This window comes from Balaenoptera acutorostrata, chromosome 10, assembly GCF_949987535.1.
Source record: "Balaenoptera acutorostrata chromosome 10, mBalAcu1.1, whole genome shotgun sequence".
Taxonomy (NCBI): Eukaryota; Metazoa; Chordata; class Mammalia; order Artiodactyla; family Balaenopteridae; genus Balaenoptera; species Balaenoptera acutorostrata.
This window is the reverse complement of record NC_080073.1, coordinates 57,663,809-57,679,116: the sequence shown is the minus strand read 5'-3', so window position 1 is coordinate 57,679,116 and position 15,308 is coordinate 57,663,809. Positions and strand designations below refer to the sequence as shown.

General features: G+C 38.7%; 1 protein-coding gene across 1 annotated transcript in view; it reads right to left on the bottom strand.

The window, feature by feature from the left end:
• Positions 1-15,308, bottom strand: part of NEK10 (NIMA related kinase 10) — a 302,206-nt gene that overhangs the window by 216,342 nt on the left and 70,556 nt on the right. The window contains exons 13-22 of the mRNA XM_057555449.1: positions 14,087-14,311; positions 11,327-11,466; positions 10,618-10,679; positions 9,064-9,141; positions 6,909-6,973; positions 6,366-6,506; positions 5,489-5,591; positions 5,268-5,396; positions 4,617-4,754; positions 1,629-1,674 (exon numbers count right to left, since the gene is read on the bottom strand). Of these exons, the coding sequence (XP_057411432.1) occupies positions 1,629-1,674; positions 4,617-4,754; positions 5,268-5,396; positions 5,489-5,591; positions 6,366-6,506; positions 6,909-6,973; positions 9,064-9,141; positions 10,618-10,679; positions 11,327-11,466; positions 14,087-14,311 (1,127 nt within the window). The remainder of the gene's footprint in view (positions 1-1,628; positions 1,675-4,616; positions 4,755-5,267; positions 5,397-5,488; positions 5,592-6,365; positions 6,507-6,908; positions 6,974-9,063; positions 9,142-10,617; positions 10,680-11,326; positions 11,467-14,086; positions 14,312-15,308) is intronic.

The window sequence follows — 15,308 nt, the reverse complement described above, 5'->3', positions numbered from 1 at the left end:
ACCCAGCTTTCCTCTCAATGGTCTAAAATTTACCCTTAAATCAAGCCAGACATTCAGACATTAAACTGCACTGTTCTTCAGTCTCGTAGATTTACCTTACAGTATTTTACAATGAAATCATACCGTGGTTTAGCAATGACCCCACTGGATATACCACCCATGACAGAAGTTTCTGTGATGCCAGCTCAAGAGCTGAGAAAGCTGGCCTTCTCCAGATTTCAGCTCATGGATCCCAGGAACCTCACATAACTGACTGGGTTTGTCTCTTTGCTTTGAATGCAAGAAACAGAAGTAAATTCTACTTTCTCCTCCAAAGTCAATATGAAGCTATTAACAACAGTATGTGATATGTATCTTCTGTAATGTTTTGGATGTATGTAAAATATGTATATATACAACATTTACAAAAATGAAGCCACACCATTCATATTCTGCAACTTATACTTTTTTCATTCAACATTCTTATATGTTCGTCAGTACACACAGACCCACGCCATTCTTTCTGTTGGTTACATAGTATTCCACAATACAGATGTATCATAAATTTAATCATTCTCCTAAAGATTGACATTTATATTGTTTCCAATTCTTCATAATCCCAAGAAATATTTACTGTATGTATTAACCTTGCCTCTAGCATTAATTTTCTCACCTTTTATCATGATTTCTTAATCTATTTTATCTTATTTTATGTATTTTTAAGCCACTGCCAATTCTTTTTGGAAGAAGTCAGGTTATTTTGTTTTTAAATTAAGACAAGTTGTGTTACTTCAGTACAAGTCAGAAGCTAGTCCAGGTCTCTTTATGATGGGATATGCACTAAATTATGGGAAATTATTCTAATATCAAGAACAAATGGCCAAGGGGGCAGGATTTACTGAACAGTTTCAGCACTGAGTTCCTCTGAGTCAACCAGAGGAAGGGAGATGGGTAAAATCATAACATGCCAAAGTACACAACAGGTTTGCATAACAATAGCACTGATAAAGAGGCAGCAAGGAAGCCCCTTTAAAGGAGATTTATTTTGAAATTTCACAGGTGAAGCACATAAAGGTCTATTAATATGTATATTACTTCAGTCAAATGTCCTATTTTTTTTAAAACAAGTGACTGAGTTTGGTTTCACCTCAAGATTTGATTCCGTATTCCATCATCCCAATGATGACGCAGAATCAGTCAGGGCTCCATCGCCACCTTGTGGCAATTACCTGAACTTGAAGAAAAAGAAATCTCAAAAAACCTAGACCCAATTTATTTGGGGGGTGGAAAATGTCATCTGATTTAATAAAAACTTTTAAATTTTTCTTAAAGAAGCTACTAACCTTTAGTTTTCTTTTCTCCTGATCCTACTATGGGCTTTTTGTATACGAAAATAGCAATAATTATTATTTTGGTTTGTTCATGCAGTCTTATATATAGGGATCTAAGAATTTTGTAAGTATCTTTTGATCATTGATTATCAGTGTTTCACTGCTCAAGAAAGTGATGCACAATGTCATCCACTGTCATATAGACAACAAAAAAGGTAGAGAAAATAGTTGACTAAGCTTATTTTGTGACATTCTAAAATAAAAATATGTAAGTAACATAGATACATTATTAGAAATATCATGGAAAATCACACTTACTTTCCAGAAATGTTTTGTAATAGCGTACAACATTGGGATGATAAAGCTATAAGAAAATAAATAACAAACATTATACTACTTCAAAATGTAAACTTGTGTTCGCAGACAATTTAGTTGGATTTCATACTTGAAAACAACAAAGAAATCATCATATTTATATTTATTTATAAAACAAAGCATTTCAAGATATCATCTAATTTTTCAGGATTCTTTTTATTTGCTACTCACAAAACTGTTCTGAAAATAGCAATCTCCCATATAGCCTTACCAAATAAAATTGAAAACTGATTGTGCTTTATCACCTAATTTAACTAAATTAGAGGACTGTAGAACTGGAAGCTATCTTAAGAATTAATTTAACACTTCCTGTTCCAACATCACACACAGATTGCATAGAGGAGAAAACTGAAATGAAGCAATTAATTTTGAACACATATACCTATGCTCTTACCCTCCCCCTGACACTTAAATGTTTATATACACTGTTTGTATCTATTTACACGCGTGGTGTCTTTCTATGCTCTCCAAAATTATCAGTTTGAAACTGAAATAATCTAAGAGTTATTAACTCCATTAAAATTATAATAGTAATTGCCAAGGGCTCCCTCCTTGAACAAACTTAGGTCAGGCTCCTCGGAGTCCTCCTCTCGACCAGGCCTCCTCCTTGGCCTGCCTGGTTTCAGCAAGAATCCTGCTAAGCCAGTTTAGTGAGCATCTCTGCCCTCTGGATATCCAATCAAGTTCCTCATCCCCCCATCTTTGTTATCTAATCAAGTTTTTCTTCCCCCAACCTGATAACTAACCAAATTCCTCTTAGTAACTTTCCATCCTTTGACCCCCCTAGCCCTGCCTTTTGGTTGTAAATCCCCAGCCATCCCTGTTGTGTTCAGAGTTGAGTTCAATCTCTCTCCTCTGCTCTAATAGTTTGACTTCTATTGCAGTGGTCCTGAATAAGGTCTTCCTTGCCATCTAAAAGTTCTTATCACAAGGAAAAAATGTGTAACTACGTGTGATAGATGTCAACTGGACTTACTGTGGTGATCATGTCACAATACATACAAATACTGAATCATCATGTTGTACACCTGAAACTAATATGCAGTCATATGTCAATTATACCTCAACAAAAAGTGTCCAGTACAATTTCTCTTTGGCATAGTTTACCTCAGAAAGTAACATGGAAATTCTATTTTTTTAATAACATAATAATTTTCTACAAGAATACTAAATTTTTGTGGTTGTTTATTTACAATTTGAGTTTCTACATAAACTGAAATTTGTTTTATCTCAGAATAGTCATTGGTACATCATAAATGGCTTGCATCTCTTTCTGGCCTTTCTTCTTGCCTTCTTTTGAAGGAGAATCCACTGGCTGTCCACCAAAAACCTGCTCTCACACTCCTCCAGTCCATCGACTTGTAGCAGGACGTGCTTCCCCACCACAGATCACACCTCTCAGCCTCTCTCGCAGCTTCAAGGGGCTCATCACTCAGTTTTCCCCAGTGGAGTGTGAGGGGAATCCTGTGTCTGAACCCAAAACGCCGGGTGCACCAGCGGATATAAATGTGCCTCGGCAGCTGCAACGGGAGAGGAGGAGTGGGCATCCCCGTGTGACCTCATGGAGCAGAGCACCACACCCTGGACTGACAGGAAGACAAAGCCCATTGCACGGTGAGATCTCTCCTTCAAGCCCACGCACTTTGGGGCTTCTTTGTTACTGCAGCTTAGTCTTAATATTAACAAATACACTCTCCCTTTCTAGTCCCATTTCTCTCACTTCTGTCTGCCATTACCTCCTCCTTTTTGACCTCAATTTATTGTCCTTTCCTTGGTTTAAGCCCATGGTGCAAGCACAGTTCTACAATTTTGAGCTCCCTCAAAGTTCAAGCAGAGGCCTCTTATATGGCCCCACCCTGACACTTTCTTTTCTTAGAAAATATACTAAAACCAATAGTCTACCTCATCAACTAGCAAATGGCCAGCAGATTTTAAACAATATGGAACTAGGTAAGCAATAGAACCATATTCTGGACCTAGCTCACTGGCCAGGACGACATCCAGATTTGGGTTCAAATGAAGATACTAGACCAGCCTAGGGCAAAAGCCATGCTCTAACCTTGTGCTGTGAAACAGCACACTGCCCACGGCTAGAGTGTTGGAACATGAGCAACACTAACTTTTCAAAACCTAATCTCTTTGTACATAAAAGTCAACTATAAAACAACCTATTAATGATATTTACTGTAAATTATAAATTGGAGTGGAACTAGAGATTTCAATGAATAAAGATCATCATATTTATGGTTCTTTATGTCCCAGCACAGATGCTATGCAAATTTAACTATTTGAAAACAAAGAGCCGTGAACTGATAGGTCTCCCCAGGAGTTATAGATGAACAGTATTCATAATGAATGTATAAATAAAGAAAGCTTTATAAGAAACCAATGTGTTCTTTGATCACAAAAAGAATTCCCATTTCTCTCTGACACGTTTATTCTTTCTCTTGAAACAAACCTTCATAATGATACATGAGTTGTGAACATTATGTTAGAATGTTTTGCTCATGTCAATAAATAATAACCCATCTTGAAAATTCACATTTTAGATTACATAAGCCATATTTGAGGAATGTTAACAACTTGGTTCCATTTGACAAAAGTCAGGGAAGTCTTAGTCATACTCTTATGCATGTAACAAAGTAACCAAATATTCTACAATATAATAAGAAGGAAACGAATATGCTTTCTCATATATAATACTCTCTGTGCTGTGAACTCAATTGTTCTGCATCCCTGGCCCTGATATAGTTATATCTATGGTTCAGTGTCAAGCCTTAGGAGAAAACTTGGTGATTGATATCACCTCAATGCCAATTATATTAAACAGAACCAGTTCTTAACACAGCATGGACAAGAACAGCACATGAACTCTACTTTTTTTGATGACATTTATTTAAGGAAACCGTCTTCATAAACAAAAGCATTTACCTGCTCTTTAATTATGGTTAATTCAGAAACAATATTCCTTACACTGCTGTCTCGATCTTTTTTATCCTTTCCAAATGCTGGGTTATGTAAATTGACTTCTTTCATTGCTAAAAGATTTTGACCACTACGCTTTCTAACCTAAAATAAAGGAGACAAAAAAAAAAAAAAAAAGAATGGTTTGGGAGTAGAGAGGGGAAGAAAGTGATTAGATTAATAAGGTCACATGATTAAGCCAAGTCATCTAAATAAGTCATACATCTTTAAAAAGTAAATTTGTATTTACACTAAGCTCACCTCAAAAAAATTGGTATATTCTGGATCAGTCTGCAATATTTCATAGGATTTTACTGGGTAAATACAGAAACACTGGTGTGAACTTGGAGAATGTGTCATACATTTAGACAAGCCATTTTGACTATTTGTATGAGAGATTAGTGACAGCTTTTGTCTTAGAAGGTCAGTGACCAATTTCTAGAGCTGAGAGCTAAGGTAAGACAACATCAGTGCAGCTATCTGTTGGACAGAAACAGTCATTCTAATTTTTATATCTATTTGTTCACTGACAAGGGCTCCAATTCACTTGTGTGGGTGTGCAGGGAGACATGCAGTTTGTTTGGGAACATCGGAAATGTTGTTCAAGGGCAAGGTCACCTTGTAAACACAGCCAAAAGCTCCACTTCCAAGATGATCCAAAACTGCATAGTTGCCTATATATTTCGAAGGAGCTTTATTCTGATTAATGCTTTCAATATTTTCAGCAATTTGCTTCAGTTCATCCTCCTAACCAAAAAATGAAAAGGAAATGGGTTGCTATGATACATGCATCCTAACTGCATAGCAGCCTGACAAAATATTTAAAGCTCAAGACTTACCACTAATAAATTCAACTTTGATACTAATTCTTCATAAGCACTGATATCACGAACATAATGTCCTATGTCAATGAAGATCTCAAACAAGTCGGTGGGGAAAAGTCTACAGAGAAAAATACACACACATACTTCCTATAGGAGTTGGAAACTCTGGCCCGTTCCTTCCCTTTTGGACCTGGCTCACTTATCGGTTAATTACATTAAATACACTGTCCAACAAATGGGGGAAAATACTCACCAACTTATCTCACGAAAATAAACTAGAGACACAGTTCTTAAGAGGTAAGGGAAAACAACTGGAAAGGAAAGTTCCAGAGATCTACTGTATGACACTGTGCTTATAGTTAAGAACACTGTACTGCACACAAAAATTTAAGAGGGTAGATGTCACGTTATATGTTTTTTGCTACAATAAGATATGATACAGATTTTACAAAAATCTTATTTGTAAGACATTTGGGGGTGTAGTATTAAACATACTAGGAATGAATGTTTATTGGGTGTTTATTGTGCACAGAGCACTTTCACAAATACTATTTGATTTAGTCTTCATGAAAATAAAATTAAAATACAGGTGAATTAAAAAAATGAAGAGATTTATGCATCATTTCCAAGCTACTGGCTTCAAGGGTTTAGGTTTATTAAAATCTTTAAGTCCACTGATGTGGATGATTTAGGGCCTTGAAATGAAAGGTTATAATGAATAACGAATAGTTCCTTTTCTTCCCCTAAATTCAACTGCTATATAGAAATAAAATAAAAACATAAAATGCCCCATTCTTCTGAACAAAAGATGGTATATTAACTCAAGATTTTATTTCTATTTTGCCTTATGAATAAAATTCTATTAAGAACTTGGGCCTATGATTTGGCTAACCTGCCACCTCTACGGCGCGCAGACCACACCTGTAGGTAACCGCTCTCTGCTTCCCAAGGTGGTGGTTTTTCTGTCATGCTCACCACACAACCTTCTGATCCAGGAACATCCAGCCTCCTCCCCTTCAAATGGGTTCCTATCCTGTTAAGGACATCCAGACAAATACTTTCTATTCTATTGATTAAAAGGAAATGACTAGATCAACTCTGGACATTTCTGAATCGGCAACAACAAGCACATATTTTTATTTCATCCATTAAAAATGTTAATGTCTTAAAAAAGAGAGAAAAACTAAAACCCATAGCAGTTACATGTAATTAAGAGTTGTGTTGATGTGATTCATGTGCTTTCCTCATCATTTTGTGAATTTTCAGTGTTAAGATATCACTAGGGCTGCTCAGTATTATCTGTGGATTTTAAGAAATCTGAAGACACATGTTTTGCATACTGACTCTTTCTTCTCTTACTGTTTGCATCTAAATCAGGTACGTGAAAACAGCTGACTAATGATCACTGGTCACTTAAATTTCTCTAAGCTCATACCTTTTAAAGAGTGGTCTGTTTCTTTCCATACTGAAGAGAAACCTCAAGGCTCTGAACGCATAACACTGGAAATAAAAGGATATGTGATTCTCAAATGGTAGCTCAACAAAGTAAAACATTTTCAGGATAGCATGATCATGAAGTGAACATTAACGTGGCTTTTTGGTGAGTGTGGCTGGTCTCTGTGGGAGCCACAGCTTGTAACTGAAAGCAGACAACATCAACACCTGGACCGGTTCTCATGTTTAAAAAGCATTTGCGTTGTGGAAGGCTAGGGATCTGGGCCTTGTTTCACTCAGTGCCTGTCATTAGTTCCTTTCTAGAAAGTACAGAAGGAGCAGAGAGACAAGAAATAAAACCCCTACACCGAGAAAACCAAATGTCCCAAGATTTCCAGGAGCTCAAGGTTTATTTTCTTTCTAGCCTGCTATGTATGCCTCAATATTTATATAGTTTCTGTGAGAAAATAAACACTAGAAATAATGACATATAAAAATAGCCACAGGCACACTGGACTCAAACTTGACAAATTGGTCTCTTGAGTAAGGTCTAAAGCATTCCCCAGATAGAACCATCTACAGTAACTCCTGAGAACACTCAGAAAGAGGCCTGTGAGACTTTAACAAAGAAAAATAAACACTGGACGTTTTGCAGTGCTGAGAAAAAAGAGAGAGCCCCAGGCTTGCAGCTGTACCTGTACAATAGGCCACCACTGGAGTGACCAGGGTCTGCTGAATTCGAATCTGGAATCATTTCATAAAATTAGTGATCTGAATATAGAAGGGTCACAAACAAAACTGTCTGGAGAAGCCAGGCAGATAACAAGACCACATGAAGGAGACTGGTGAGAAAGCAGTGGAGACTGTGAGAAGTGAGGAACATGCATGTGCCTCGAAAGAATTTCCATACATATTCTTTAAAAGCCTCTACCGGCTTAACAGAATGCATGCACAGGAGGGAGTGTACTTGACCATGTTCCAGCACAGTGTCATGCATCAGTGCTGTACTAGAGAAGTAAGTCCCACGCCTGTGTGTTCTCAGTGGTAGCCCTCCAAAATCTCTGCCTGCCAGCCCACAGATACCACCAAAAATTCCCTGCTAGGTTTGACCATCATTCTGGCTGAAAGCTCTTAAATCAGATTGAAGGCAAACATTGTTTTTTACTTCCTGTTCTAACGACTTGAAAAAAAGATAAGCTGCAGCTACTGCAAAGGCTTACTTTAAATTGATTTTATCATGCCAATGTCTTTGGGGACACTTGCCCCCTGGTGTCCACTCCTCAAAAAAGCACATAGGACCCTGCATAATGTGGCCCCTTCTTACCTTCCAGGCCTCATCTCCTAAGGCAGGGGTCCCCAACACCTGGGCCATGGACCGGTACCAGTCCGTGGCCTGTTAGGAACTGGGCTGCACAGCAGGAGGTGAGCGGCAGGTGAGCGAGCAAAGCTTCATCTGCCGCTCCCCGTTGCTCCCCATCGCCCACATTACTGCCTGAACTCTGCCCCCACCCCCGCCCCCATCCATGGAAAACGTGTCTTCCACAAAACCAGTCTCTGGTGCCAAAAAGGTTGGGGACCGCTGTCCTAAGGCACTCCCTCTGCCCCACACCCCACACCCACCTCCCTGAGCAGCCTAAGCACACTCTAAGCTGCCAGGCTCCCATGCTTTGTCCACGCTCTTCTCCCTATGCGGATGCCCGTCCGCCCTGGAGCAGATGTCATGGGTGTCCACATCTATCCCTTTACTCACCTGACCAGCACCATCTCATCCATCAAGATCCATTTTACAGGTTTGCCTTTGTAAAGGTGAAATGCTACTGACTGTGGTCCGTGCTTAAAGATGGCACATAATTTTCCCCTTAGTATTATTTTCTGATACACAAGCAATGTTTTTAAAACATAGAACTTAACAGATAAGCAAAGAAATATCTAAATAAAATCACCTAATACCCTACGGAGAAACTACTGTTAAGCCTTCTACATTGTTTTAACAGCATTTGTTTCCATGCCAGCCTCCCTCACCAGATATTTTTCCCTCTTGGTCAGTAGAGGGGACCAGTGCTAACCTAAAAATTCTAAAAATCATAGATTATATTACCAAAATTTCCCCAGATTCCAGTAACTTGATATTAAAGAATAATGGATATGTTTATTACCTGTAATAGATTAGTTTTTGCTGCATTCTTTTGTTTATTTCGTAAAATTAATTTTGCTATTGTATATATACCATTTTCCTGGAAGAATAAAGATGCCATGTTATCAGTGACCAGCCACAATGCCAGGGAGATACACAGCATAAAGAAGGAAGGAACAATTTTAAAATATTAAAGAAGAAATGTTAGTATAATTATGGAATCAGGAGTAAATATTACAGGACAATAGTAAAAATATCAGTGTATTACTTTTAAACATCAAAGACTATAACCACATCGTAAAATCTCAACTGTCGTTAAAGATTATAAATAACAAAGTATATCAATTAAAAGTGATTTAAATACTTTAAAAACAAAGAGTAGGGGGCAAAAAAAGAGGCAGAGTAAAGGGATCCAAATGTCTTTATATTTTGCATTTTAAATATCTAATTATGAAATATTTCTCCCTTTATTGTTTTGTTAATTAAATAATACATGTAGATAAACTAGTATAGAAAAGAAAATAGAAAAATAAGAGAAAAATAAGAGATTTTTAAAAAATGAAAGTTATTTGTATAAACGGTTAACATCTTTCTAGCCTTATTCTAATACAAATACAGACATGGAGGAATGAACAAAAAGTATTACCTTATTGCTACATTTTTTATTATCTATTAAATACATAATTTACTGAATTCTACTCTATGTGGGCATTTATATTATAACTGTGAAGAGCTTTACCTGCCTTACTACATTTAGTCTTCAGAGCTGTTCTGTGAATTAGTCTATAATTTCCTTGTTTTATACATGACAAAGTCAGAACTTAGGCTAAATATTTTTCTAGAGGCCAAGACAGCAAGCGACGATAACAGGACTGAGCCTCCGCCTGCCTCAGCAGCCACCCTGACCTGCTGAGCTTCCCCAGGGACTCTGATCACTGCTGACCTGACCCTTTACTAACTTTATGAATTTATGCATTTTTAAGTTGATGTATTGAACAAAAAAAAAGTTTTCTCTGTAAAATTCAACAAGCAGGAAATAACTTTTATAATAGAAACACATACAAGGGTTGTATACAAATGTGTGTATACACACACACACACACACACACACACACACACACATATGACTGTATATGTAGTGAATTGGTTAATGAATTATGCTTTGTGTGCTTTGTGAAATCAGTTTCCTGACAATAAATATTTTGTTTGGTGTGTTTCAATCACCTCTAGCTGAATAACTTCATGTCCTCTTAAAGTGACTGCTATCCTTAACTCATGGTGTCCTATGTGCCATAGGAATTAAAACAATTAAATTAAAACAATTCAGAATAGCTTTAAAAAAAAAGATAAAGAAAATGAAATAGACTGCACATAATATAGGGAATAAACACCATCAGTTACCTACATGGCAGTTCTTTTTAAGCTGAGTTGAAAGAGGAAGGACAAGAATATAAAATGGAATTCTACATGTTAAATAAGACATATTACAATATTTTTAAGCCATGTTCCAGGATACAGGTGTCACCTGAGGTGGGCTCCCTCCATCGTGACAGGTCCTGGCACCCCGCCCTCTCACCTGAACCACCTGGTGGGCGTTGGTGTCGTCAAGCACCAGTTCCGTGAGGGCCGCACAGCAGGCTGCAACGAAAACCACCAAATGCCGTGTCTGTCGTGGCCATGGCGGCACTTGCACATCAGCACTCTTGCTCCCTGCCTCAGAGAATTTTGTTGGCAGAGCCATCCCTCAAAAAACACTAATTTTCCTTCTGGCACGTCTCTGGGAGAAAGGCACTTGAGTTGTGCTGGCTGGTACCTCTCCTCTTCATGTAGCTCACATGCATGCACACCCCACGGCAGCCTGTGGGGCACCCCCAATGCACCCCGCTGTGCATGGAGGTGGGGGAGGGGGGGCAGGCACCGTCAGCCCCATACCCAACATGTGCCCGGTGTGGAGCACGTGCTCAATGTACATCAACAATGGTCAGATAAATAGGGCATACTTTAAATATATTATCCAAGTTAACCCTTATAATCTGAGTATGAACTACTTTAAAGGGCTAACAGATTAGGCCACAGAACTTGGCAAGCAGAGGAAAGTTTGGGGTGTCCTTAACCTGCAAGTCCAACAATGGTACCAAGAAGTTTCAGGCATCCACATGGATTTAACTTCACATTTTTTAAGTTATAAATTGGGCCTAATTAATATTATCATTATAATTTTATAATAGAATAATACAAGGTTAAACAATATCAAATAATAAAACATAATAATATGATATAAATACCTGCTTGAAGAGAGAAAGTATTTTCTTGTATTTCCCGAGGGCTTAAATCTTCTGACAAATGAAGCTGCTGGATTCGGCCTGCCGCATTGGCACTAGACAGGCTTCCAATGGAGGAATGATCAGAAACAAAATTTCTGTCCCTGAAAAAGAAAAGTTAATGGACAGACCAATTTATCAATGGTACTTCATGGTCAGTGCTTTCTGGTTCCTGTTTCATAAATCTTTGCCTCCCCCAGGTCATAAAGTTTTCTCCTGTGTGACCTTCCAATCCACTCAGACATGATTTTTGTGTGCAGTGTGAGGTAGGAGTCATCTCTCTCTTTTTCACATGGCCCCCTTTGTTTTGAATGCTATTCTTCTGCCATTTACTTGAATACATCTCAGTCTTCATCATTCTGAGTTTTGTCTTTTTCCATTAAATTCCAATCTTCTTTTATTTTAGGAAAGTTCTCTTCTATTAGATCATTGAGCCTTTTCAAAATTTCCTTTTGTTTTATTCTCTACCTTAGGGATATCAATTATCCACGTGTTGAAAACCCATCTTCTGCAGGCCATATCCTTCATTTTACGTTGCTCTTATTCCCTTGTCTTCCTCCTCTGCATCGTGTGTAAGTTTTCAAGCGTGCCCTTCCTTTCACTAACTCCACGTCCTTTCTGGTACTCAGTCTCTGCATGTTGTTCAGTCCTCATCTTCTTTCCCAGCTTCACAATCATTCTGTTCTCCTTTTTACTATCCTATCATCTCATCTTTAATCTCATTTCATAAACTTCATGTTCTGTTTAATGTGTTTGATAAAATAAAGCATTTGTTTTTCTGTTTACTTAGTGCAACATCTTCCACAATAGATCATTCGTCTGTCTTTATCTGCTTTGTTCCCTTCTGTTTTACATGGTTGCCATGTTTTTTCGTGCATTTATTTTTATGGCAGCAGCTCTATATAGATTTCTATATGCCCAAACGTAAGGTGGATGGAGTCTCCCTGGCCTCCGTCCTGTGTCATCTGGGCCCTCTGCCCTTCTTTCGGGGAGCACAGGGAAGGTAAAGGAATAGTCGCAGTCAATGATCTTTAATTATGTTAAAACTTGAATTTTAGGGATCACTCTACCTGATCAAGAGTATGTAACTTTTTAGAAACTGCCTTTGAGTTTGGGACTGCAGGTGAATGGGCATGAACAGATTTCCTATAAACCACCCTGACAACAGAGCCTGTTCATACTCAAGCCAGCAGACAACCTGGCAACCTCACCCCTTATACCAGCTCCAGGCAGCCCAGCTCTGAAAGGATATTGTTTACCCAGCTGGGGTAATAAATTCTCCCAGAGCACTGAGCCATATTTAACATGGAATAAGTATTGACATACATCTTCTTCCCAGGGAAGAGATTTCTAACATTGTACCATAGAAGTGGACTGGGAAAGTTACTCTTTAGATGTGAAAGAACTCTTTTCTATCAAGAATGGTTATGGCTTGAGCAAAAGAGGAAAACTAGTACTTTATATTAAACTCAGTTCTATGTGGTCAAAAGGCAGGTTTTGTCCTTGAAGTATTGCTTAACTATTATATAATTTAATTTTATCATCAAGAAAATAGCTGCCCTCCACGAGGGCTACCCACGGCCACTGTAATACGTATGATGGACCAAAAATAACCACCACCATCATCGTCATCATCCTATAAACTCAAGTGGAAAAAAACCTTTGCAATCATAATTACATTGACTGTGGGACTAGCTCATTATGCCACAATACTAATGAAAGATTTATAATTTATACTTTAAAGTACTTGAGATTTTTATGTGATATTCATAAAAGCAAGTAGATTGTCAACAGTCTACACATTATTTACTTGGTTTTGGTAATGATAGAAATTGTTAACAAAGCCACTGCTCATATCTCTAGTCTGTTCTTATGCTTTGGAAAGTTCCTTCAGAGAATGGAGCTGATGACACATAGCTCCACAATATCAAGTTATCAGGCACAACAAGCACAAAGTCTGAATAATATTGATTTGATAACAAGTCATATTAAAATTGATGTTACTCTGCTTTTATTAGAATGAATTTTATTTACATACTACAGATAAATGTGATCTTTTTCCAGGCAGATATAATCCTTTTCAACTTTGATTCAGCACCTAGGGGGATGAATTATGCTCTATAATAATTTTAGGTAATAGATCCTTCCCACTGGTGGTACCAGTAATATTGTTATTCAATACTTCAATACATGTAATACATACCATATCTACTATTTTTTGCTTTTGTTATAGTTTTTGCAACATAATTCAAGAGAATTTCAGTTTGAAACTATTTTAACAAGCCATTCCTTCCCCAGATTCATGGCTTTGAATGCCACCAGATTCTACTTTTAAAAGAGAGACAACAAGGTGTTAATCCACCTCAGAGCACTGCCACGGAGATTAGAGAGAAAAGAGGAGCAACTGGACCAGGGTCAGTAACATGGAATCATTTGAATAACAGTATTTCCTCCTATTTTAACTAAGGATCATACATCTGTTCCTTTAATGCAGGCTGGTGATTCAAAGATAAATACGTCAGGGCTCCCAAGGAGCTGAAAAGATGAACGCTCCCAACATTGATTTAGAGCCTGTTTGCAACAAGTAAAAATGACTCTGTAGAACATGAATGACCGAAGAATGGGAGGGAGCCAGCTGAGCACATGCCCACCCTGCCCTCGAACAGCTGAGACCCCAGCCTTCATCAGCCAGAGTGAAGCAGGCCAAAGCCTGCTCTGACTCACCCTCGTAAAATATGAAGAATCTGCTTGATGCCTCCCCAAATGCGAATTTCCACACTGGTCTCAGGGTCCTCACAAACCTGAACCAGGATCCAGACGACGCTCCACAGCAGCTGTAGGTGGTCTGAGTGCAGCAAGCTGAGGAGGATGGGGACCCCCTCGTAGAGCTTCACCTTCTCTCTCACCTGGCGCTCGGCACAGAGCAGGCGCAGCAGCTCAGCTGTCAGCCTGCGAGGGATGGGCGGGAGGGGAGACTCAGCTCAGTGGCGGCTTGACTTTATTCACACGGAGCTGCCGACACGCACGGATGGTCGCGCTAACAGGCTCTATGTCACAGTCAGCACATGTTCTCTGTAGAGGGCTGGATCACAGCCAAGTGTTTGCAGCTCTATGGGCCACACAGTCTCTGTCATGACTACCCAGCCATGCCAACATGTGCAAAAGCAGCCACAGACAACACACAAAAACCAACGGGCATGGCTGTGTGCCAATAAACCTTTATTCACAAAAACAGCCAGGGAGCCAAATTTAGTCTGCAGTTCATAGTTTCTGGACCACTTTCTAAGTCATATCCTCATGGTATTCCCATTGGTCTGGCTAAAAACCTATTAACCAGCAAACAGGCATCAAGTACATACAATGGGACCTGCATTATGCTCAAGACAAAAGAAATATAAAAGCTTTATCCTAGTCTTCAGAAACTTACTAAGTGATTGCAAAAATAAGACATTAATACCTGATGGCAAAAACACTATGATCCAGGGAAATTAAATGCAAAGTGCTCAGTGAATATCTGGAGAGTAAAATAAAGATAATGATGGCATAAGACATAAGGTTCAACTAAGCTCTGAAACATTATGATGATAGACGTTTCATAGAGCTGTCCTGAATCCTCCAGGATCACACTCTGAACACTTTCCTGGACGGTGTTATTTATTCCTATGGCTTCAAACACTCCCTCTACCCTGGCACTGTGATCTCAGTCCAGGCATCACTCCCAACCTATAGAGGTTCCAGCAGTCACTTAACTGTTCCACAGGCACTCACCCCACTGTTTCTAAACTCAAAGTCATTATCCTCCTCCCCAAATCAGCCCTTCCACTTATGTCCCCAATCTGGACTCAGGACACCACAGTCTTTTCAATTTCCAAGCCAAAGACTGGGAATCCTCCAAGACACTCCCTTCTTCTCCAACCAGTGGAGAGCCTTTGGTTCCCCCTGTTTC